At 47.3% G+C, this 26,956-nt stretch overlaps 3 protein-coding genes across 3 annotated transcripts in view; 1 reads left to right on the top strand and 2 right to left on the bottom strand.

The window, feature by feature from the left end:
- The window catches only part of LOC309564374 (uncharacterized protein), a 350,413-nt gene that overhangs the window by 147,816 nt on the left and 175,641 nt on the right, over positions 1–26,956 (top strand). The gene's annotated exons all lie outside the window — the stretch shown is intronic.
- The window catches only part of LOC309563395 (uncharacterized protein), a gene marked incomplete at its 5' end in the record, with an annotated part of 136,683 nt that overhangs the window by 26,320 nt on the left and 83,407 nt on the right, over positions 1–26,956 (bottom strand). The window lies entirely within an intron of this gene.
- LOC309562775 (uncharacterized protein) lies at positions 619–26,945 on the bottom strand. Its single transcript, XM_082267079.1, has 8 exons — positions 26,835–26,945; positions 13,938–14,030; positions 13,720–13,780; positions 10,685–10,776; positions 10,388–10,499; positions 8,151–8,236; positions 5,284–5,811; positions 619–1,088 (listed from the first exon to the last, which is right to left on the bottom strand). Exons 2-8 carry the CDS (start codon positions 13,947–13,949, stop codon positions 738–740), a joined length of 1,242 nt encoding a protein of 413 aa, XP_082123205.1. The 5' UTR covers positions 13,950–14,030; positions 26,835–26,945; the 3' UTR covers positions 619–737.

Genomic DNA, 26,956 nt, shown 5'->3' on the forward strand with positions numbered 1-26,956 from the left:
GGATGAGATTTTAGCTATCGGAAACCAACGTCCACCCCGAAGGGAAAAGTTCTCTTGCGGTAAGTTCTATGTCCCCCCCAGTTGAAATCGCGATGAAAGGAGGTTTCCAGCTCAAGCATTGGATCCCTTGAAGAGGCAGATTAGAAGACTTAAGGGTAGAGATCTCTTTGCTGGACTTACCAAGAGTTGAGTCATCGGGTGGATTAGGTCACCACTGTCTACTCATAAATGGAAAACATCAGTCTACCCCTTTAAGGAGAGGAACATTCACAGTGGCTTCTACCATCTAAACATTCTCCAAAAAAAAAAGAAAAAAAAAAAAATACTTCAACTTGATCCATCCTCATTTTTGTGGGTTGAAAGAATCTCCAGGAAAGGAATAAAATGTTTCCACATGTGGGGGGAGGGTTACCAACTTACGGCCTTCAACAAAATTAGGTTTCACAGGATCACTGAGGGTTGTGAAGTCTACAAGGCGGCTAAGACCCCAACAGGCCCCCTACGGCCGATCATTCCCGAATAACCTGCCTTGGCATGGCCGATGTCAGGTTGAGCCACAGTTCGTCAGTTTACCCCATGTGAGTTAATGCGCTGTGAATTATAACTCTTAACACCCCCTTTTTCATAAGTGTGGAAAGCTTTTACTTTTTCCTGGAAAAACCCTCATTAAAAAAAGCAGGGAGGTTGGCCAGGGCTATTTGGTGAGGGTGGTGGGCATCGCCGAGGCAGCGGAGTGGTCAACTCGAAGGTTGGTTCTGGTAGAACTGCCCCGGATACTGGCAAACAAGACTGTCTTCCGTCAGCTGGCCCAACATGCCCTTGTACAAGACTTCCATGATGAGGACCTCGGCCAACAGTCTCTGCTGCTCGTCCATCCTACGCAGCTTCGACGAGACCATGAAGCCGAACGCGTCGTACTCGTCATTGTTCTTGGTGAGGAGCGCCGCGGCTTGGGTCAGCAGCCGCTCCCCTATTTCTTCTTCACTGGTGGTGCTGTACATTTTCCTTTTCCTCTGTCGTCGGATAGAAGCCATGATTTCATCATGGATCTCGAACTCCACGTCTTCTGACTGGCTGTTGCTGGTCACCTAAAAAAGGAAATGCAAAAAAAAAATTAAACTGAGTTTTATATTTGGACTTTCTTGATCGTTTTCTTGCTAGAACGGGGGACTCTTGTTTAGTAAATTCCCCCCCCCCCCTTTGCATTCAGAACCCCAAAATAAGTATTTAAATTTTCATGGAGGAGTAAAAGGGCCAGCTGCTTTTAGTCGCCCCCTACCCCAGCCTACTAAAAAATATGGGGTACGAGTAAAATGGTCATTTGGAAAAACTGCAACCCATGCAGAATAGTAGACAAGTCTCCAACTGCGTACACCCATCACATAACACGAATCACCTTTCACATACACTCATCGGCCACTTTATTAGGTACGCCTTGCTAGTACCGGGTTGGACCCCCTTTTGCCTTCAGGACTTCCTTCATGGCATAGATTCAACAAGGTGTTGGAAACATTCTTCAGAGATTTTGGTCCATAGTGACTGTGACATACTCACCATCACTGGGAATGAAAGACAGACACTATATGTGGGGCCCTTGGAGTAATGTTACTTTGGATTCAAGTCCCCAAGACAGTAAGATTCATAGCAGATGCTAATATCATCAGCTCAACCCCATGTCTTCCAGAGCGGATTTACTCACCTATTGTCTACTGTGGGTTCTGTGTTTACACTTCTGATAATGTGTATTGTAATTCATGAGCTCGAGGACGGCAGTCTGCTAGTTAATTGGCTCAGGTTGATTAAATCAGTGTCAGCTATTAGTTACTGGTGGAAAAGTAGAATACGGTTTGTGTTGGTGGTTCTTTAGATAATTAGTTCAGGTTAATTATCTCTCTGTATACAATTTCATCTGCATATGATAATGTAATCAGGCACCTGACCTGGTGAGGTAATCTGATCAGGAGGGGGGGGGGGGATGTCCATCCTGTATATATTCGGGGTGAGTTTGTTCAAATCAAGATTCCTGTTCTCTACAAACTAAGTTCCGTCTAGTTTTTTAGGGGGGCGGCTAGAATATCTGATACCTATGTCCAAGACTGGAGGAAGCAGTATACTGACGGAGGCCCACAAAGAATCCTCTATTAGTTACTGGTGGAAAAGTAGAATACAGTTTGTGTTGGTGGTTCTTTAGATAATTAGTTCAGGTTAATTATCTTTCTGTATACAATTTCATCTGCATATGATAATGTAATCAGGCACCTGACCTGGTGGGGTAATCTGATCAGGAGGGGGATGTCCATCCATATATATTCGGGGTGAGTTTGTTCAAATAAAGATGCCTGTTCTCTATAAACTAAGTTCCGTCTAGTTTTGTAGGGGGGGACGGCTAGAATATCTGATTCCTATGTCCAAGACTGGAGGAAGCCGTATACTGACAGAAGCCCACAAACACACAGTGTGGGCCGCGATTCCGTTACAGTGACATGATAGCATCAAGCAGTTGCTGCAGATTTGTCGGCTTTACATCCATGATGCTAATCTCATGTTCTACCACATACACATCCAAAAGTGGCTCTACTAGATTGAGATCTGGTGAGTGTGGAGGCCATTGGAGGACATTTACCCCATTGTCATGTTGAAGAAACCAGTGGTGAGAGGATTGGAGCTTTGTGACATGGTGCATTATCCTGCTGGAAGGAGCCATCAGAAGATGGGGACACTGTAGTCATAAAGAGATGGACATGGTCAGCAACAATGCTCAGGTAGGCTGTGGGGTTTAAACGATGCTCAGTTGGTACTAAGGGGCCCAAACTGTGCCAAGAAAAAATATCTCCCACACCATTACACCACCATCCTGAACCATTGATACAAGGCAGGCTGGATCCATGCTTTCATGTTTACGCCAAATTCTGACCCTACCATCTGAATGTCGCAGCTGAAATCGAGACTCATCAGACTGGGCAACGTTTTTCCAATCTTCTATTGTCCAATTTTGGGGAGTCTGTGCGAATTGTAGCCTCAGTTTCCGGTTTTTCTTAGCTGACACGAGTGGCACCCGTTGTGGTCTTCTTCAAGGTTTGATGTGTTGTGCGATCAGAGATGCATTCTGCATACCTTGGTTGTAACATGTGGTTATTTGAGTTACTGTTGCCTTCTGCCCAGTCTCCTCTGACCTCAACCAGGCACTTTCGTCCACACAACTGCCAATCACTGGATATTTTCTCTTTTTCAGACCATTCTGTGTAAACCCAAGAGATGGTTGTGTGTATAAATCCCAGTGGATCAGCAGTTTTTGAAATACTTCGACCTGCCCGTCTGGCCACCCATTCTTATGCTCGGTTTGAACTTCAGCAAGTCGTCTTCACCATGTCTAGATGCCTAAATGCATTGAGTTGCTGCCATGAGATTGTCCGATAAGCAATTTGTGTTACCAAGCAATTGAACAGGTGTACCTAATAAAGTGGCCGGTGAGTGTAGAATAGGCTGGTAGTGCAAACTTTCTACCAGATAAAAACCATTTGCAGATATCTCCACAGAACTAAGAAAAATTTAATTAAAATAAATAAAAATCATTCCTGATCGTGATGTACTAAAATCCTTATCCCCCCCGTTAGAACATACAACTTTGAAAATAACTTAAAAACTCAAAGACCTAGACCAACTCAAAGAACCGGTTGATCACAGCCAGGTGACAGGTAGATCATGTTCCTGGTTTGCTATCCCAAATTCGAAAACTGCTCTTCCCACAGATGGAGAGAGGTGCAGGGACAGAACATATCTAGTGTGTAATGCTGATCTCTGGCCCCTACTCTCAAGTCCTTTCCAGGCACTTGTGTGTGATATCGCAGGGGATAAACGAGTGAGGAGGGGGCAAGGATCAGCCCTCTAGTAGTATTGATGTAGCTGGCTATTCCCGGTTGTACATGTGATGGACGTTTCTGCCCTGCTGTGACCACTGTACATGCAAAATGTCTGCCCTGCTGAGCCTATCCACTGCCCACTAACCCTCCAGTGCCCTACTGACCCCATTCTCTGCACTGCTGACCCCTATAATCTGCCTTACACCCTGCAGCCCTCTGTGCTCTGCCTCTACATCCTGCACACCTTTGTGCTCTGCCTCTACATCCTGCACACCTCTGCGCTCTGCCTCTACATCCTGCACACCTCTGCGCTCTGCCTCTACATCCTGCACACCTCTGCCTCTACGTCCTGCACACCTCTGCCTCTACGTCCTGCACACCTCTGCCTCTACGTCCTGCACACCTCTGCCTCTACGTCCTGCACACCTCTGCGCTCTGCCTCTACGTCCTGCACACCTCTGCGCTCTGCCTCTACGTCCCGCACACCTCTGCGCTCTGCCTCTACGTCCCGCACACCTCTGCGCTCTGCCTCTACGTCCCGCACACCTCTGCGCTCTGCCTCTACGTCCCGCACACCTCTGCGCTCTGCCTCTACGTCCCGCACACCTCTGCGCTCTGCCTCTACGTCCCGCACACCTCTGCGCTCTGCCTCTACGTCCCGCACACCTCCGTACTCTGCCTCTACGTCCCGCACAACTCCGTACTCTGCCTCTACGTCCCGCACAACTCCGTACTCTGCCTCTACGTCCCGCACAACTCCGTACTCTGCCTCTACATCCTGCAGTCAGACCATCATTGAGGCCTGCCAGGACAGAAATTAGTCAAGCAAGTCAGCCTGCATTAGCACTTTTTCGGCCTTTATGATGGACTTCTGAAATCAGACCTGTGAGGTTGACCAACTAAACCCCAATTGTGAATTAACGTGAATGCCCAGTTTCTCAATGAAGCTAAATTTTTAAAAGGTAGGCCACAATTAAGTTTTTACAGTGGACATTTGTTTTATTATATTTACGTTTTCTGCATGCCATCCTTACTGTTTATTGGGGGCAAAAAAAATAAAAAATAAAATAAAAAAAAGGGACTGAACCCCTAGAGAGTTTTGATCTTTTCTATGTTGTTCAGGTAGACCACCTCGCAAAGGTTGCCTACCCCTGAGGTAGACAGTATAGACAGGTAAGGCTATGTGATGGCAACAGAGATTTTCTTCCATATAACAACATAGAACAGGGCGCCCATGTCTCCTCCCTTCCCTGTGTTGTATACCCACCACTGAAAAACATTGGTCTATTGTGTACGAGGAAAGGGTTTTCGGGACTGCAAGCTGCTGGATATGAATCAAAAGGAAGGAAGGAAGGATGGACGGAAAAGCTAAGGGCTATTTTCATTTTTAGTTTAGCATTAATGAATTTTACTTAGCTCCCACCTGAGATACGTTTGTAGAATCCTCCAGAATTTCAGCGTTCACCTTGACGTCCTCTTCCATTCGTGAATCCTGAGGTTCTGGCGTATCGGGCATCTTCAGCATCGAGGGCGTGCCGGGCAGGCTGACAACACTGGGTGTGTCGGACATGCTAAGCGTGCTGCCATCCTCCGGGAAGTCCTGACCCAATGTGAACTTCAGCAGGTCAAAATACCAGAGCCTCGGCACGTAGACGTCGGCGGCGCACGCGGCGGTCCTCTTGGACACCTGGACTTTGTTGAACTCCTTCTTAAAGACGGTCCGCAGGTTGGCGATCTTGTGCTTGACGAACTGGACATTGGCCGTTGGGCACACAGTGCGGCAGAGCTGCACGAGCTGCTCGTAGGCCTTCATCCGCTTCTGCTTGTTGGAGTAGTCCGCGAATTTGACATTCCACAGGCAGTGGAAGGAGCGGTACATATGGATAAATTCTTTCAGGAATTCTGGATTCATGATGTATTCTGAAGGCAGCCTCTTCCTCACATATTTCATCTAAACAGATACAAATAAAAGCGTCGAATCGATTCGTGGGTTATCACATTTCATCTTTTCACACAGTTCTTACATTTTTGCTTTTACCTTTAGGGCTCATTTACACTTGCTTCAACTTCAAAGCGCCTAACGCTTCAACATGCTTTTTTATTTTTATTTTATGTGTCTTTGATGCTTTTTTTGAAGCTCGGCAAATGCCCTGTGTGTGCGTAGATTTTCCATTTGTCCTAAAGGGGCCCGGGAGAACCCCAGCTCAGTAGTACCCCCATTCAGCAGATCCCCAGCTATGCCGATTCCCCCTCCCCCCGGCTGATTCTCCCCCTAAACCCCCCCCCATTCTTCCCTTCCCCCCCACTCGGCTGATTCTCACCCCCCGTGGCTGATCCCCCCCCCCCCCCCCCCCCCGCTCAGTAACTCCCAGCTCGGCTGAACACCCAGCTCGGCTGATCCCCCGCTCGGCGCTAACCTCAAGCTCGGCTGATCCCCCAGCAGGGTTTATTTAGTCAATGAAAATAATTTAGACAACTAAATTAACACGATTTTAGTTAACACTTCAGATGACCAAAATAGGACTAAAACTAAAAAATTACATTTTAGTCAAAAGACTTTAATTAAAACAAAATTTGGCGTCGAAACTAACACGTTTTACAACGGCTAAAGGTGTCCGTAGTTTGTCCAAACCTTAATACCATAAATAATAAAAGGTTATTCCATTTTTATCCAGGAGTAAATAATGAGTTTGGAAATTCTAGAGGAATGCTTAAATAATAAATACAATTTAACTAAACCCATTCGATTTTAGTTGACTAAAATACAGTAAAACTAAAATAGCATTTTAGTCAAAAGAATATGACTAAAAATAAATTTGACATAATGAACAGATTCCCAGCTCTGCTTATTCCCCCGCTCAGTGCTACCCCCCTGCTGACCCCCACTCAGTGCTAACCCCCAGCTCTCCTGATCCCCCCGCTCAGTGCTACCCCCCTGCTGACCCCCACTCAGTGCTAACCCCCAGCTCTGCTGATCCCCTGCTCAGTAGTAACCCCCAGCTCTGCTGATCCCCTGCTCAGTAGTAGCCCCCCAGCTCTGCTGATCCCCTGCTCAGTAGTAGCCCCCCAGCTCTGCTGATCCTCTGGTTTGCTGATCCACCTCTCTCTCTACTCTACTCTACTCTACACTCACCTCCAGCTATATTGCTCTCATGCTGGTCACCAGCTGTGAAATCTGCTAGTTTCTCCTGCTCTGGTCCCTGCTAACCTTCTGCAATAACATTCCCATGTTGCACACCATGTGTGCTGTCTGACAGTTGCTCTGCTCCAATCCGCACATCGCTCTCCTTACTGCTGCTCAACGCAGCACACCAGATGTTATGTCTGCACCAGACACTTCCAGAATATATACACATGAACCGGAAGGGACTGCTGATGACATCTTTCTGGTTGGCTTGTTGGGTTTCCCAGTACATGATGGGAATCTCCCATACCTGCAATACCACCAAAACAAAACGAAGCTAAAGCTGAATAAAAGCCTCTCAAAAGCTGCAGGTGCTGTTAGTGATCATTATTATAGACTTCTATGGAGGCTTTGAAGCACCAAGAAAGCGACATGGGGTAAAAATTTTCAAGCACAGGACTGTAAGGTACCCATATTTAGTGACAGGCACTTTGATTGGCATTGAGAGCGCAGAGCGCCTTAACCACCTGCAAACTGCCTAATGTAGGAGTATGGCAGCAGAGCGGCTCTTCTATGCCGGATCACACACTAGGTGGGCGGGGGCGCCAGCTACGCAGTGATTAGTCAGAGCACAAGCAGATCAGTGGATGCCAGCCAATGGATGGCCGTCGGCACCTGCTGATAGGCGAGGAGGAAGACAGGACAAGGCTCTGTGTATGTAAACAATACAGAGCTCTGTCCTGTCAACAGAGATGTGCAGGTTTTTGTTTCCCTGAAAAGCAGGGAATAAAAACCAGAACATCCCTTAATAAAAGCACCACATCATAAAAACACCAGGCCCTGTTAGGCACACAGTTAACCCTTTCCATCGCCCTAGAGGTTTAACACCTTCCCAGTAAGGGTCATTGGAACAGTGACATTGCATATTTTTCATCCTTCTGCTGCTGTAGTAAAACAAACTTCAGCATAAGCCACCTAGAGAGAATACTGGGGCTAAAAATGGTGTGACCTGTCCATACATAGCATACGTGGAAAATCCGGGAACCATAAAATCGCAACCACTGTCCAGGAAGCAGAGGCTGACTACGCAATGAGCAAACATGCCTTCCTCCACACACATACAATTACCAATAAAACGGAAAATGAAATTTAGGGTGGGCTGCTACCTTATGAACGACTCCGTGGTTCTTCACAGGAGACCACCACTTTTTATATGGCTTCCTCATGTATCCCTTTCTTGGTTTTGTGTATGCTGAGAAAAAACAAAAAACACACATTTTACTACTGTAGACTTTATCATATTCTCATAATTTGGGGGGATACATTTTTCCTAAACTAACATCAGTTCCGACCTGCAACCTTGTTCTAGGGCAGTGGTCGCCAAACTGTGCCCCTTTGCTTGCCTTTATCTAGCCCTTGGGGCACTATTCCTTCTATGGATACCAATGATGGAGTTCTATTCCTCCCACTGACACCAATGATGGCGCGCTATTCCTCCCACTGACACCAATGATGGGGCGCTATTACTCCCACTGACACCAATGATGGGGCGCTATTCCTCCCACTGACACCAATGATGGGACACTATTCCTCCCACTGATACCAACGATGGGCCACTATTCCTCCAACTGACACCAATGATGGGCCACTATTCCTCCCACTGACACCAACGATGGGACACTATTCCTCCCACTGACACCAACGATGGGACACTACTCCTCCCACTGACACCAACGATGGGGCACTATTCCTCCCACTGATACCAATGATGGCGCACTATTCCTCCCATTGACACCAATGATGGGGCACTATTCCTCCCACTAATATCAATGATGCTGCACTATTCCTCCCACTGACACCAATGATGCTGCACTATTCCTCCCACTGACACCAATGATGGGGCACTATTCCTCCCACTGACACCAATGATGGGCCACTATTCCTCCCACTGACACCAATGATGGGCCACTATTCCTCCCACTGACACCAATGATGGGCCACTATTCCTCCCACTGACACCAATGATGGGCCACTACTCCCCCCACTGAAACAAATGATGGGCCACTATTCCTCCCACTGGCACCAATGATGGGGCACTATTCCTCCCACTGATACCAATGATGGGACACTATTCCTCCCACTGACACCAATGATGGGGCACTATTCCCCCCACTGATACCAATGATGGGGCACTATTCCCCCCACTGATACCAATGATGGGGCACTATTCCTCCCACGGACACCAATGATGGGCCACTATTCCTCCCACTGATACCAATGATGGGCCACTATTCCTCCCACTGACACCAATGATGGGCCACTATTCCTCCCACTGACACCAATGATGGGCCACTACTCCCCCCACTGAAACAAATGATGGGCCACTATTCCTCCCACTGGCACCAATGATGGGGCACTATTCCTCCCACTGATACCAATGATGGGACACTATTCCTCCCACTGACACCAATGATGGGCCACTATTCCTCCCACTGACACCAATGATGGGACACTATTCCTCCCACCGACACCAATGATGGGCCACTATTCCTCCCACTGATACCAATGATGGGGCTCTGATGTCAGGGTATTTTCTACTCCCGCTGGCCGCAGTCTGGCCCCCAAAAGCCTGAAGGACAGTAAACGGGCCCTGGATGGCTGGAGCGCTTGATTGGGCACCTATTGGAAGATCTTAGGAGGCCAGACAGCCGGAGTGTTCAGGCAAGGGGGGCGGTCTCCCTGTCAGAACACAATAGCCCAGCGGGAAAATTGCTGTACTAACATCGCATAGTTAGTACAGTGACCTCCTCAATTTTTGTTTTTTTGTACCGCCCGCTGGGCTGTAGACACAGAATGAGGCTCAGGCAGTTCTAAGCTGCCAAGTTCTGGCTGTATAGGCCCACTCTTAGGGTTGGGAAAAAGACCGCTAAACGAATGCGCTATGCAGACCAATTTCCTTCTATGGAGGGAGGATGGCTCAGCTGTGATTGGTCTGCCTGAGCTCACTGCAAAAGCAGCTGCCCATACTAAGAGGACTAGGAAGGAGCACCAGCGATTAGGCTTTATTCACACTTATACGACTCCAAAGTTGCGTGACTTTGGCGTGCAACTTGGATGCAACTTCTTGTCCCTTTACAAAGTCAGACCCGCTGTTGCATGTAAGATATTCAGGTATGACTTTTATGCAACGTCTGAGGGTTAAACATTGGAGTCTACGGCCCTCGAGTTGCATGAAAGTTGGACCAAAGTAGTGCAGGAACTACGGATAAAGTCACATCTATGAACGGTTATCGTTGGAAAACATGGCGTATGACCTGCCATGCGACTCTGAAGTCCATGAGAAGTCACACAAGGGTGAATAGGGTCGTATTGTGACAATTGCAGGAATCTTGCCAATACTTACGAATCCTAGTATCAGGATGCATCTCCATATCGTCCATCCTCATGCTGCCCATCTCATTTGCTCTGGCGCTCTCTGGGCCAATGTCCACCACCACGATGTTAAGATTTTCCTCCTAAAAAAAAAAAAAAAGGGGGGGGGGGGGATTCAAAGATTATTTGACGCAATTCCCAACGGACATTGTGCAACAGCCATACTGAACGTACCCAAGGAAAACTCCACACCAATACATAAACACATCCCTTTATCTCATGCTGCATACAGATCACCATTTCCAATGCGGTTCTGTTTTTTTGGTACCTTAACGGGTTGGTGGACTTCCTCCTCCCTGTAATCCTGTTCAGAACGGCAGCTTGTTCCTTTGTCTCGGGTAGGTCTCTGGCTGACCGCATCTGTTGGAAGCACATTCAGGTTAATTTTATAAACTGATCTATAGTGGGGCCCTCTAGTGGTTATCTTTCCATCAGGCAGATCAGCTGGTACCATTGCTTAACCTCCAAGCGAATCCATGAGACTTGGCTGTTCGTAGATCGGAGTAAGGGGCGGCTCCGCCCCCTTACCACGTGAGGACAGCTGATCATGTGAAGTAAACCGCAGCCTGCGATCAACTTTTTTTTTCTCCTCACAGTCAGTGTGAGGAACAAAAGAAAACGATCGCTGGCTGCTGTCAGAGGGACATCGGAAGAGAAGAGGGCGAATTGTGCCCACCAGTGCCACCTACTAGTGCCCACCAGTGTCACACACATACCAGTGTCACCTACCAGAGCCCACCGGCGCCACCTACCAGAGCCCACCAGCGTCACACACACATACCAGTGCCTTGCAGCGCCACCTACTAGAGCCCACCAGCGCCACTTACCAGTGCCCACCAGTGTCACACACATACCAGTGCCTAACAGCGTCACCTACCAGAGCCCACCAGCGCCACTTACCAGTGCCCACCAGTGTCACACACATACCAGTGCCTACCAGCGCCACCTACCAGAGCCCACCAGTGTCACACACATACCAGTGCCTAACAGCGTCACCTACCAGAGCCCACCAGCGCCACTTACCAGTGCCCACCAGTGTCACACACATACCAGTGCCTACCAGCGCCACCTACCAGAACCCACCAGTGTCATACACATACCAGTGCCTAACAGCGTCACCTACCAGAGCCCACCAGCGCCACCTACCAGAGCCCACCAGCGCCACACACATACCAGTGCCTACCAGCACCACCTACCAGAGCCCACTAGTGTCACACACATACCAGTGCCTACAAGCGCCACCTACAAGAGCCCACCAGCGCCACCTACCAGAGCCCACCAGTGTCACACACATACCAGTGCCTACCAGCGCCACCTACAAGAGCCCACCAGCGCCACCTACCAGAGCCCACCAGTGTCATACACATACCAGTGCCTACAAGCGCCACCTACAAGAGCCCACCAGCGCCACCTACCAGTGCCCACCAGTGTCACACACATACCAGTGCCACCTACCAGTGCCCACCAGTGTCACACACATACCAGTGCCACCTACCAGTGCCCACCAGCGCCACCTACCAGAGCCCACCTGCGCCACCTACCAGAGCCCACCAGTGTCACACACCTACCAGTGTCACACACATACCAGTGCCTATCAGTGTCACTTACCAGTGCCCACCAGTGTCACACACATACCAGTGCCTACAAGCGCCCACCAGCGCCACCTACCAGAGCCCACCAGTGTCACACACATACCAGTGCCTACCAGCGCCACCTACCAGAGCCCACCAGCGCCACCTACCAGAGCCCACCAGTGTCACACACATACCAGTGCCTACAAGCGCCACCTACAAGAGCCCACCAGCGCCACCTACCAGTGCCTACCAGCGCCACCTACCAGAGCCCACCAGTGTCACACACATACCAGTGCCTACAAGCGCCACCTACAAGAGCCCACCAGCGCCACCTACCAGTGCCCACCAGTGTCACACACATACCAGTGCCTACCAGCGCCACCTACCAGAGCCCACCAGTGTCACACACATACCAGTGCCTACCAGCGCCACACACATACCAGTGCCCACCAGCGCCACCTACCAGCGCCACCTACCAGAGCCCACCAGTGTCACACACATACCAGTGCCTACAAGCGCCACCTACAAGAGCCCACCAGCGCCACCTACCAGTGCCCACCAGTGTCACACACATACCAGTGCCTACCAGCGCCACCTACCAGAGCCCACCAGTGTCACACACATACCAGTGCCTACCAGCGCCACACACATACCAGTGCCCACCAGCGCCACCTACCAGAGCCCACCAGTGTCACACACATACCAGTGCCTACCAGCGCCACCTACCAGAGCCCACCTGCGCCACCTACCAGAGCCCACCAGTGTCACGCACCTACCAGTGCCTACAAGCGCCCACCAGCGCAACCTACCAGAGCCCACCAGTGTCACACACATACCAGTGCCTACCAGCGCCACCTACCAGAGCCACCTATCAGTGACCCATCATAAATGTCACCTACCAGTGCCTATCATTGCCCATCAGTGCCCATTGGTGCCACCCCATCAGCACACATCAATGAAGGAGAAAAATTTACTGGTTTGCAAAATTTTATAATTATAAAAACAGTTTTTCTTTTTTTTTTCCCAGAATTTTCGGCCTATTTTCCTTTGTTCAGGAAAAAGAAAAACCCCAGGGTTCTATTTGTGTGAAAAAAAAAATTATAAAAATGTAATTTGGGTACATTGAATGACAATCGCGCAGTCATGCAACAAAGCGCAACAGTGCTGAAAGCTGAAAATTGGCCTGGGCAGGAGGGGGGGGGGGGCAGTAGGCAAGGGGTTAATGATTCTTTGAAAAGGAGGCTACTGAGAGGATGACATGCATTTCGTAATGTAGGGGGAGAATTATTAATCGAATACCAAAATCATTCACTGACCAATCACTTGGTAGTGCTCAGCTGGACAATTACACCTGTGACTAGTAAATTACAAGCAAACCATTTTTCAGGGTGGAATTACTGTATATATATATATATATATATATATATATATATATATATATATATATATATATATATATATATATATATATATATATATATATATATATATATATATATATATATATATATATATATATTTTTTTTTTTTTTTTTTTTTATTATTATTATTTTTTTATTTTTTTTTAAAGAAACTTGGATTAAGCCATTGTGCCAAGAAATGACCATATCATTCTTATCAAATAAAGAGATTAAAAAAAAAAAATAATAAAATCTTCTGTAAAACACAAAAAAGCAGGCGGCCCGCAAACCCCCGTCAAGACCTTGGGAATGTCGGGTTTATTACTCACCCATATTGATGTCTGCAGGAATTTCCTCCTCTTTGACCTTCACCATTGTTGCCGACCCCCTCTAAAATTTCAAACAGCAAGCAGAATAAAATATTATTATTATTATTAATATAATTTTTCTTTTTTTTTTTTTAAATAAAAATGAATAGGATTTTTTTTTAATTAACACACACACACTTAGAAAAAAAAAAAAAGTCACAAACCCGTCGTCCACGGACCTGTGCGGACATAGTGTGTGGATTGTGCTATATGCTCTGAACGGTGTCCGTCTACGGCGGGAGTAAAATTAACATAGGGTGCACCAAATTCAGCTGCAGATTTAAAAAGACAAAAAGAAAATCGTTAGTTACATAATACATTGTGAGAAATCGAAAAAAAAAAAAAAAAAGAAGAAAGTTATAAAACTCTGGTCCGACCGCATCTGGAGTATTCTGTCCAGTTCTGGTCGCCAGTCCTCAGGAGGGATGTGTTGGAGCTGGAGAGAGTCCAGAGAAGGGCAACTAAACTAATTAGGGGATTGGAGGACCTAAATTATGAAGAGCGTCTGCAATCGCTTGATTTATTCTCCCTGGGAGGAGAAGAGACGCCTGAGGGGGGACATGATAGCAATTTATAAATATCTCAATGGTGATCTCGGCATAGAAAAACAGCTATTCAGTCGAAGGGATTGCATGAGGACTCAAGGGCATACAATGCGATTAGAGGAGAAGCGTTTTAACCTCAGGCAACGTGGGGGGTTCTTTACTGTTAGGGCTACAAGATTGTGGAATTCTCTACCACAAGTGGTGGCTTTCAAAAGACTCCAAGATGTACATTTCAAGGCTCAGAACATTCAGGGGTACGTGAGATGATTACAGCCACACACACCTACACAGGTTAAACTGGATGGACTATTGTCTTTATTCAAACTCACCTACTATATATGAAAAGGAGGGAAAAAAAATGAGAGAAGAAAGCAAGCCATTGTCGCCTCGCTTGAATCCCTTCATAATATGGTCTACCACAGGCAGGTCCCTGCCGGGCCGAGGCACCCTATTCTTGATCTTTAAGGATTGTTTACAGACGGGTATGGTGCCAGCTGATTGGAAAAAAGCCAACGTGGTACCAATATTTAAAAAGGGGCCGAGATATATCCCGGGTAACTATAGGCCGGTCAGCCTAACATCAGTAGTCTGCAAAATTTTGAAGGGGATGTTAAGGGACCACATACAAGACGTTAGTAATAAAAACGGTATTATTAGTAGTAATCAGCATGGATTCATGAAAAATCGTTCTTGCCAAACCAATCTATTAACCTTCTACGATGAAGTGAGCTGCCACTTAGATAAAGGTAAGCCTGTGGATGTGGTGTATCTGGACTTTGCAAAGGCTTTTGACACCGTTCCCCACAAACGCTTACTGTACAAACTAAGGAAGGTAGGTATGGACCATAAGGTGAGTACCTGGATAGAGAACTGGCTCCAGGGGAGAGTCCAGAGGGTGGCGATTTATGGGGAGTACTCGGATTGGGCGGGTGTGGAAAGTGGGGTCCCCCAGGGTTCTGTCCTGGGACCAATCCTGTTTAATTTATTCATAAATGATCTAGAGGAGGGGATATCTAGTACAATCTCAGTATTTGCAGATGATACTAAACTAGGCATGCCAATATCTTCTATGCAGGATGTGGAAACCTTGCAAGCGGACCTGAACAAAATAACGGGGTGGGCAACTACATGGCAGATGAGATTTAATGTTGAAAAATGTAAAATAATGCACTTGGGGGCCAGAAACCAGAAAGCAAGCTACTCACTAGGGGGGGAACCTCTGGGTGAGTCTAGGATGGAAAAGGACTTGGGGGTACTGGTAGACAACAGGCTTGGCAGTGGCATGCAATGCCAAGCCGCTGCAAGCAAAGCCAACAGAATACTGGCATGTATAAAAAAGGGGATTCACTCCAGAAGTAAAGAGATTATTCTCCCACTCTACAAGACTCTGGTCCGGCCACATCTGGAGTATGCCAGCCAGTTCTGGGCACCGGTCCTCAGGAAGGATGTGCTGGAACTGGAGAAAGTCCAGAGAAGGGTAACAAAAATAATTAGGGGAATGGAGGACATCAGCTATGAGGAAAGACTACAAGCACTGAACTTATTCTCTCTGGAGAAGAGACGATTGAGGGGGGATATGATATCAATGTACAAATATTGTACTGGCAACCCTAGCATAAAGGAAAAAACTATTCAGAGAAAGGAGATACAATAAGACACGTGGTCACTCACTAAAACTAGAGGAAAGGCGGTTTAACCTTAAAGTGCGTAAGGGGTTCTTCACTGTAAGAGCGGTAAGGATGTGGAATTCTCTTTCACAAGCAGTGGTATCAGCAGGGAGCATTGATAGTTTCAAAAAACTATTAGATGGACACCTTAAAGACCACAACATACAGGGGTATACAATGTACAACATACAGGGGTATACAATGTACAACATACAGGGGTATACAATGTACAACATACAGGGGTATACAATGTATGGTTAAAAGCAAACAAACACACACATCATAGGTTGAACTGGATGGACTGATGTCTTTTTTCAACCTCACTAACTATGTAACCCTCATGCTACAGACTACATTATCCCTCTTTAAATTGGTGGTCCGGCGCTATTCCACGGATGCCTGGACCTCCTCCCCTAATAGTCCACTTTGGTGCAACCCTGAACTCCCTGAGCTGCGGTCCTTCCCAACAACCTTGGTTTGAGGCACCAAACCCAAAACACAACGATTTCACAGGAACGGTGGCAAAACCTTACTATAGGGCATCCTAGAGATCAAAACCTGCTGTCCTTCCCATACTCCGAGTTTTGGATAGACAGGGGTGTTAAATACCTCAATCACTTGTATACTGCCCAGGGGTTTAAATCTTTCCGGCAGCTCCGGGGAGAATTCTGGCTCCCCTCTTCCTCCTTGTTCCATTATCTCCAAGTCAGACATGCCCTGCAGGCTCAATATACCGCTCTTTGGACTCCTTTAAGTATGTCTGCCTTGGAGAAATTACTTAGGGATCCTGGCGCTACTAAACTGATTTCCCAATACTACTCCTTTCCGTTGACAGATTCCAACCCTAAATTTACAAAGGCACAGGCACGCTGGACGACTATGGGCATTGAGCTTAGTGAAGATGACTGGACTGAGTTCTCCGCTACTTACCCTAAAGCCCAGTACACACGCTACGAATTTCCGCCGACTGGTCGTCCGTCTTTTGTCCAGAGTTGTGTTTTGTTGGTTGGAATGTGCTTTAGACTGCACACAAATTTTCCCGTACGACAGAATTCTACTTCAGAAGTGATGTCATGTGTTGGATAGCTTTCTATGTGTTCTTTCATCTCTGAGCATGCCTAGTCTTGCTCATAGGATTTTTCCCCATCTAAATCTGTACTAATGAGACGAAAATCGGACGTGTGTTGACGGAGGACAAAAAATTTTAATGCCTGCACATCAGGATTTTGTCAGCCGAAAAGTCGGAGTTGGCTGTCGAAAGCACCATACTAACAATTCGAAAATCGGCAGATCGGTCGTTGGACGAAATTTCCCTTCTGAATTTCTTATTGTGTGTACGGGGCATAGGTCCGTTCTGGCCTCCACTGATCGTCTGATTCAGCTCAAGGTGTTCCAGAGTAAATTTCACTCCTAGCCGACTACATAGGTTGGGCTTGCGTCCCACCCCTGATTGTTTTCGGGGCTGTGGGATCCCGGCTGATTTTCTACACCGTTTCTGGTCCTGTCCCTTAGTTTCTACATTTTGGTCTGATGTTGACTCCTTTATATCCACGGTTCTTGGTATCCCCAACATCCTTCACCCGAAAAACTGCTTGTTGGGCGTGTTTGGGGAACCCATCGGTTGCCGGACACGTCAAGCGGCTGCTTCGCATCCTGTATTTTTATGCTAGGAAAGCAATACTCCTGAGTTGAAAGGGGTCAGCCGGGCCCCACTGTTGCCACCTGGCTTCAACTGATTAATGGCTGTCTTCCCCTCTACAAACCTACTTTTGAATTAAGAGGTCGCCCACATTTATTTGAAAAAATATGGCATGGCTGGATTTCCAGTCCAACTTACTTTACCTCCTCCGAGCCTGGTGGAACAAGGATCTGTCCCTGCTACTCCCCACTATGGACGCTTTTCCACTGCATGGAACCGAACGGTTCGGTTAGCTTTTGTGCTTTTCCACTGCTGGTAGCGCATGGTACGGTGTTGGAACGGTTCGGTACGGTACGGCGGCGCTTTTCAACGACATGGAAGCGAACGGTGCGGCTCGCTTAAACAGTACCACTCAGTTGTGGTTCCAACAGGGCCGAACCGGTACCATATCCCACAATCCTTTGCATGCAGCCTTGACCGTTTGTCACTACTAACCACTGATTGGTCAGAGAATCATTGTTATCCCATTCACTTTACTTTAGTGGAAAAGCAAACCGTACCGAACCGTTCCAACACCGTACCATGCAATGGAAAACCAACAGAGCCAAGCCGGTACTTGCAGTGGAAAAGTGCCACTATGATGGCGCCATTCTCTATACAGTATACGACTGTTGAACTTGACCTAGGATTATTCCTTTTTCTACTGTGCTGATGTTCTTTCTCCTGTGCGAAACGTGTCAAAGGGGGGGGGTGACCGGGAGCTCCAGCGTTAATGGCCGCGTTTAGTCATTTTGATTCTGTTTTGCCCTTTTTTTGGTTTCTCTGTATGTATGGGTTTGCAAACTTAATAAATATATCTTTAAAAATAAAAAAAGAAGAAAGCAAGTAAGAGAGGGATCTGGAGATCGTCCAATACTGGCCTCAATTTCAAATACTAGCTCAGCTCACCATCTCTCTTCCACTTTCTCTGCCTAGTGTGCCTCAGTTGGTATTTTAACGCAATGGGTTGTCCTCAAGACCAAAACATCTAGCACTGAGCACTTGGTGGTTGAGTACAAGACGACCAAAGACCATAAGATGCTCCTCTGAAGAACTTAGACCAGCTAGTACAGACTAGTATATTCCCCCCGTTTTTTGATAGAGTTGGTATGAGCCAAAATCTAAGGGTTCATTTACACTTGGTTCTACTTTAACACGCATTAGTTAAAATTGCCTACTGCTTCAAACATGGTTTTTTGAAGTTTTAATGAAGCTTGGCAAATACCGTGTGTGCTGGTTTTCTTTTTGTGCTAAAGAGGCCAGTAGAACCCCAGCTCGTTAGTTTCCCCGCTCAGCAGGTCCCCAAACTTAGCTATGCTGATTCCCACAAATCAGTCCTCACTCTCCAGTCTCGTTCACCTTCCGCTAGAGCAGGGATCCTCAAAATACGGCCCTCCAGCTGTTGCGGAACTACACATCCCATGAGGCATTTTAGAAACTCTGACATGCAGACATGACTAGGTATGATGGGAATTGTAGTTTCTGAACAACTGGAGGGCCATAGTTTGAAGACCCCTGCGCTAGACGTTCCCATGTTGTGCACCACATGTGCCATCTGCTACTTGCTCCACTCTAGTCAAGAACCTTACTGCTGTACACCAGATGTGACAACTGCACCAGACGCTTCCATTAATGTCTAAACCACTGGCAACAAAAGTGAGTACACCCCTAAGTGAAAATGTCCCCTATGGGCCCAAAGTGTCAATATTTTGTGTGGCCACCATTATTTTCCAGCACTGCTTTAACCCTCTTGGGCATGGAGTTCACCAGAGCTTCACAGGTTGCCACTGGAGTCCTCTTCCACTCCTCCATGACGACGCAACGTGGCTGCTGGATGTTGGAGACATTGTGCTCCTCCACCTTTCATTGGAGGATCCCCCACAGATGCTCAATAGGGTTTAGGTCTGAAGACATGCTTGGCCAGTCTATCACCTTTACCCTCAAGCTTCTTCAGCAAGGCAGTGGTCGTCTTGGAGGTGTGTTTGGGGTCGTTCTGTTGGAAAACTGCCCTACGGCCCAGTCTCCGAAGGGAGGGGGGAGGGGGAATCATGCTCTGCTTTAGTAGGTCACAGTACATGTTGGCATTCATGGTTTTCTCAATGAACTGTAGCTCCCCAGTGCCGGCAGCATTAATGCAGCCCCAGACCATGACACTCCCACCACCATGCTTGACTGTAGGCAAGACACACTTGTCTTTGTATTCCTCACCTGGTTGCCGCCACACACGCTTCACACCATCTGAACCAAATACATTTATCTTGGTCTCATCAGACCACAGGAGATGGTTCCAGTAATCCATGTCCTTAGTCTGCTTGTCCTCAGCAAACTGATTTCGGGCTTTCTTGTGCATCATCTTGAGAAGAGGCTTCCTTCTGGGATGACAGCCATGCAGACCAATTTGATACAGTGTGCGGCGTATGGTCTGAGCACTGACAGGCTGACCCCCCACCCCTTCAACCTCTACAGCAATGCTGGCAGCACTCATACGTCTATTTCCCAAAAGACAACCTCTGGATAGGAAACCGAGCACGTGCACTCAACTTCCTTGGTCGACCATGGTGAGGCCTGTTCTGAGTGGAACCTGTCCTGTTAAACCGCTGTATGGTCTTGGCCACCGTGCCGCAGCTCAGTTTCAGGGTCTTGGCAATCTTCTTATAGCCTAGGCCATCTTTATGTAGAGCAACAATTCTTTTTTTCACATCCTTAGAGAGTTCTTTGCCATGAGGTGCCAAGTTGAACTTCCAGTGACCAGTATGAGAGAGTGAGAGCGATAACACCAAATTTAACACACCTGCTCCCCATTCACACCTGAAACGTTTTAACACTAACGAGTCACATGACACCAGGGTGGGAAAATGGCTAATTAGGCCCAGTTTGGACATTTTCACATAGGGGTGTACTCACTTTTGTTGCCAGCGGTTTAGACATTAATGGCTGTGTGTTGAGTTATTTTGAGGGGACAGCAAATTTACACTGTTATACAAGCTGTACACTCACTACTTTACATTGTAGCAAAGTGCAATTTCTTCAGTGATGTCACATTAAAAAAGGTATAAAAAAATATTTACAAAAATGTGAGGGGTGTGCTCACTTTTGTGAGATACTGTAATATATATTTATATTCAGGATGCACTGGGAAACCAACAAGTGAACGGGAAAGGATAGATAGATAAAGTCTTTCCCGTTCGCTTGTTGGTTTCCCACCAGTGCATCCTGGGATAGCTCATACCTGCAATACCTCCTAAACAAAGCAAAGCTAACGCAGAATAAAAAACGCAGAATAAAAGCCCATCAAAAAGGTACGGTTCGTGAGCATTGTCAGACTTCTATGGAGGCTTTGGAGACACTTTGAGGCACCAAGAAAACGACATGATCATTTCTGAAGCAAAGCAAACACAACGTTTGAACAGGCCAGTAAAGTAACCCATTTTATTTAGGGACAGGAGCTTTGATTGGCATTCAGGAGGCTTTAAAAAAAAAAGGGTGTCCAATGCCACATTTTGAAGCAAGTAAAAATGAGCCCCAAAGGTTTTATTGCAATCTTTGTCCTTTTAGGGGAGATTTTAGATCACTTCTTGGTGACATGAGGTTAAAAATAAAGAGAGGGACACCGGGACAGGAATACGCAAGAGAAAACAAAAATCAGTTTGGAGCTTTCCACACTATACTAAATAACTGTGCTTTTGTCAATGTCCCGTCACGCTTTCCCCTTTTGACACCCGGTCAATGAAGCATCTCCAGAACGGGGGCAAGAGACAAAACTCGAAATGTGAAAAGGGTTCTTCTAACCCTTCGCAATTTTGAACAAACATGTTTGAGCTAGAACTGGGCTTTACTACTCAACTTAGGAACCTTGCCAATGTGTATGGGAAAAAATGGGCACCATTGCTCCATAGGACACATTTGACCATCCAACTCCAGATTCTGGCCTTCCTTTAGTCATGACCCAGCCTCAACTGCTCTATCCAGTGTGCGCTGGACTGAGGACCCTCTGGTGGCACAGATACTTAAAAGAAGGTCAGGTCTGCTAAGAAGAACTGGTTCTCAAAGTGGGATCTCCCACCTATGCACAATGGCTTTGGTCTTCGGAAGACTAACATCAGGGGCATTACTTTGAAAGCATCCATTCCAACAGCCAAAATATTAGCTAAAGTAGGTAACACAGCTACAAACTTTGGGATGCAATAAGCTATATAGTGCAGAGGTTTTCCTACCCAATAACATGTTCCATGGTAGCACTTACTTATTATACCCACTAAGAATAGGTTACTACAACCTATGCAGGTACAAGAAGTCTGCATAATAGACAAGCCATAGACTAGGGTTCCTCAAGAGATAGCTAGACTTTCCTTGAGTAGTGGTGGATTGTTCTCCTGCCTAAAGGTGATTGAATAGTGCCAGCGCCATCACTTGGCAGACCAAGCAGTCTGGGACCAATTCAGCCTCTCCTCATCTCTTTAGGGAAGTCATGACCTTTTTAGCTGTAAGCAAGTGGTCCTCCACCCACCAGACCTCCCCTCACTGCATCCATTACACCACCAACCCAACGCAACACTTCACCTATTGACTGCCAGTCCAAGGCACCTCTTTCCCCACTAACCGTCAACCCAAGGAGACCCATCCCCCACAGCCTGTCGCCTCACCCCTTCTCCCACCAACTGCCAGGACAAGAAGGCCCCTTTCGCCACAGACTGCCAGTTCAAGGGAGCTCTTCTTCCACTGATTGCCAACCCAAATAAGAGTCTGTTATTTCAAGGGCCGCCAAACCAAGGGGGCCGTTCTCCTACCAACAACCAACCCAAAGAGCCTTGACAGCCAACCTAAAGAGGCCATTCTTCCACTGGCTGCCAGTGCAAGGAGGTAATTGGATGTCAACCACTAACTCAAGGAGACCCTTCCTCAACCGACTGCCAACCCAAGATGGTCATTTCTTTCTAGGCCTGCCAAATCAAAAAGGGGCTATTTCCTACGATCAACCAACCCAAAAAGCCTTTCCCCCCCCCCACCCCGAACCTCCAACTGAAGGGGGCTATTCTCCTACTGACTGCCAGTGCAAGGGGGCTTTTGGACACTTCAAATTTCACAGTCTGCTTTTCTTTTCTGGCCATTCATTTTTTTAATAGATTTATGTCATTATTAATGAAAATAATTATTTTATAAGGGGGAGTAATTAGTATATCACATTCCTAATCCTCTTTTTTACTATTAGATCTACAAGTGACCCCAATATTATACCGTGAGCCAAAGCAATGACTAATTTTTTCCAAGGTTCCCCATACGCTGAATGTGTTCCTTTGGCTGGTCTAGACTCTTTGAAGCCTCAGACGTTATTCACCAAGCCTTGAGTTGCTTCATTGTATCCCACTGCTGGATGGCTAGAGAAGCTTTTTTGAAGTACAGGCATGAAGAAAGACCTGGGAAGCGTCCACCCAAGAGGAGCCCCGACCTTCCACGGAGCCCCGACCTTCCACGGGAAGCGTCCACCAAACCCAAGAGGAGCCCCGACCTTCCACAGGAAGCGTCCACCAAACCCAAGAGGAGCCCCGACCTTCCACGGGAAGCGTCCACCAAACCCAAGAGGAGCCCCGACCTTCCATGGGAAGCGTCCAAACCCAAGAGGAGCCCCGACCTTCCATGGGAAGCGTCCACCAATCCCAAGAGGAGCCCCGACCTTCCATGGGAAGCGTCCACCAAACCCAAGAGGAGCCCCGACCTTCCATGGGAAGCGTCCACCAAACCCAAGAGGAGCCCCGACCTTCCATGGGAAGCGTCCCACAAACCCAAGAGGAGCCCTGACCTTCCATGGGAAGCGTCCCCCAAACCCAAGAGGAGCCCTGACCTTCCATGGGAAGCGTCCCCCAAACCCAAGAGGAGCCCCGACCTTCCACGGGAAGCATCCACCAAACCCATGAGAAGCCCCGACCTTTCTGGAAAGCACGTACCCTGCAAGAGAGAGCCCTGACCTGTCTGGAAAGAGTCCACTTCACAAGAGGGGCCTCACCATTTTTGGGAAATGTCCAAACTAACATTATTTTCATGGTCACCATGCAAAGCAGATGGTTAGTGATCACATGCCACCTTCTTTACCTGACCAATCAAAGCTTTGCTAGAAAATCTTTGATTTTTTACGTTCACCCATCAAACAACAAGGCAGCATATTTCTTCTGTCTCAAGCAATCATAGCTACAGTGCATTCATAAAGTATTCAAACCCCCCCCTTCACTTTTTTCAATTTTGTTACGTTTCATGTGACCAGTGGTGGCTGGTTTCCTCCCGACATAACATTTAGAATTGAGGCCAAACAGTTCAATCATGGTTTCATCAGACCAGAGAATCTTGTTCCTCAGTCTGAGTCCTTCAGATGCTTTCTTTGCAAACTTCAAGTGGCCTTTCATGTGTTTTGCCCCAAGAGAGGCTTCTGTCTAGCCATTATGCGATAAAGCCCAGATCGGTGAAGGTCTACAGTGATGGCTGTCCTTCTGGAACTTTGTCCCATCTCCACCCAGGATCTCTGGAGCTCAGTCAGAGTGACCATCAGGTTCTTGGTCACCACTCCTACGAAGGTTGGGGAGTGTGGCCAGGGCGACCAACTCTTGGAAGGAGTCCGCGACCAACTCTTGGAAGGAGTCCTGGTTGTGCCAAACTTCTTCCATTTGAGAATTATGGAGGCCACTGTGCTCTTTGGTTTCCTCCCGACATAACATTTAGAATTGAGGCCAAACAGGTCAATCTTGGTTTCATCAGACCAGAGAATCTTGTTCCTCAGTCTGAGTCCTTCAGATGATTTCTTCACAAACTTCAAGTGGCCTTTCACGTGTTTCGACCCGAGAGAGGCTTCCGTCTAGCCAATATGCGATATAAAACCAGATCGGTGGAAGGGCTGTCCTTCTGGAACTTTGTCCCATCTCCACCCAGGATCTCTGGAGCTCAGTCAGAGTGACCATCAGGTTCTTGGTCACCTCTCTTAATAAAGGTTGAGGAGTGTGGCCAGGGCAACCAACTCTTGGAAGGAGTCCTGGTTGTGCCGAACTTCTTCCATTTGAGAATCATGGAGGCCACTGTGCTCTTTCCCGACATAACATTTAGAATTGAGGCCAAACAGTTCAATCTTGGTTTCATCAGACCAGAAAATCTTAGTCCTTCAGGTGCTTTTTCTTTGCAAACTTCAAGTGGCCTTTCACGCGTTTTGCCCCGAGAGAGGCTTCTGTCTAGCCACTATGCGATAAAGCCCAGATCGGTGAAGGTCTACAGTGATGGCTGTCCTTCTGGAACTTTGTCCCCATCTCCACCCAGGATCTCTGGAGCTTAGTCAAGGTGACCATCGGGTTCTTGGTCACCTCTCTTACTAAAGGTTGAGGAATGTGGCCAGGGCGACCAACTCTTGGAAGGAGTCCGCGACCAACTCTTGGAAGGAGTCCTGGTTGTGCCGAACTTCTTCCATTTGAGAATTATAGAGGCCACTGTGCTCTTTGGTTTCCTCCCGACATAACATTTAGAATTGAGGCCAAACAGTTCAATCTTGGTTTCATCAGACCAGAGAATCTTGTTCCTCACAGTCTGAGTCCTTCAGATGCTTTCTTTGCAAACTTCAAGTGGCCTTTCATGTGTTTTGCCTTGAGAGGCTTCTGTCTAGCCACTATGCGATAAAGCCCAGATCGGTGAAGGTCTACAGTGATGGCTGTCCTTCTGGAACTTTGTCCCATCTCCACCCAGGATCTCTGGAGCTCAGTCAAGGTGACCATCAGGTTCTTGGTCACCTCTCTTAATAAGGTTGAGGAGTGTGGCCAGGGCAACCAACTCTTAGAAGGAGTCCAGGTTGTGCCAAACTTCTTCCATTTGAGAATTATGGAGGCCACTGTGCTCTTTGGTTTCCTCCCGACATAACATTTACAATTGAGGCCAAACAGTTCAATCTTGGTTTCATCAGACCAGAGAATCTTGTTCCTCACAGTCTGAGTCCTTCAGATGCTTTCTTTGCAAACTTCAAGTGGCCTTTCACGTGTTTTGCCCCGAGAGAGGCTTCTGTCTAGCCACTATGCGATAAAGCCCAGATCGGTGAAGGTCTACACTGATGGCTGTCCTTCTGGAACTTTGTCCCATCTCCACCCAGGATCTCTGGAGCTCAGTCAGAGTGACCATCAGGTTCTTGGTCACCTCTCTTACGAAGGTTGGGGAGTGTGGCCAGGGTGACCAACTCTTGGAAGGAGTCCGCGACCAACTCTTGGAAGGAGTCCTGGTTGTGCCAAACTTCTTCCATTTGAGAATTATGGAGGCCAATGTGCTCTTTGGGAACCTCCAGTGTTGCAGAGATGTTTTTGTAGACTTCCAATAATCCTGTCTCTGCGCTCTGTGGGCAGTTCCTTTGACCTCATGGCTTTTGCCTTGATACAGTCAACTGTGAGACTTTCCGAACCATGTCCAATCAATTTACGTAATTGATCACAGGTGGACTTCAATCAAAGTGTAAAAACATCTCAGCAACGATCAAGAGAAACGGGAGGCACCTGAGCTACATTTCCAGGGTAATTGCAGAGGGTCTAAATACTTACGCCGATGGGACATTTCGTTTCCCCACCCCCTTTTTTCATACATTTCTTAAACTATTGTTTTGGGATACGGAGTGTAGATTATTGAGAAAAAAGAATCAGATACCTACCGAGGAAGCCTAACACCCACCCACCCTCTGAAAAAGTAGGGACCCGGGGCAAAGATTATGGTCCTGTAGGTCCTAGATGAGGGCGGGGCAAAACAATCCTATACATGTTGCCATAGAAACAAAAAAAATTACATAAGCCAATTAAAAAAAATAAATAAATAACATTTAAAAAGCCAAGATTTTGGAGAAAACCCAATTTTTTTTTTTTTTTGGTAAAACACAGCGAGATCCAAATCGGCGAGTCCGAAAAAATGGCAAATCGTCACCAATCACCGCAGTGCAAGGAGGAGGGACTACCGTATAACGCGCCCCCCCCTCCTTCGCTGGATGCAAAGGTGAGGCCGAAGGACCAGCACCATTACAATGCAAAACAAGCACCTGATGGCCAAGCAAGATGGATCTGTCCTTTAAATAATGCACAGAAGGGAGGTCACCACTCTGCCTGATCATTCCTCAATGTAAATAAAACACCCCCATGGCCTATGTGGGGGCTATGGGGAGAAATAAAAGCATCAAATGGGATTACTCACAGGAGCCTCGCTGGCTATGTTGACAAGATCGCCGGAAGAAGAAATCCCGATCTTCCCCCCTCTGCTTCTCTCATTTAGACAAAGCCTGCAGCATCACTTCCGGGTTATGCGGTCCACAGCCA

This window comes from Pelophylax lessonae (genome assembly GCF_965119305.1).
Source record: "Pelophylax lessonae genome assembly, chromosome: 9".
NCBI lineage: Eukaryota > Metazoa > Chordata > Amphibia > Anura > Ranidae > Pelophylax > Pelophylax lessonae.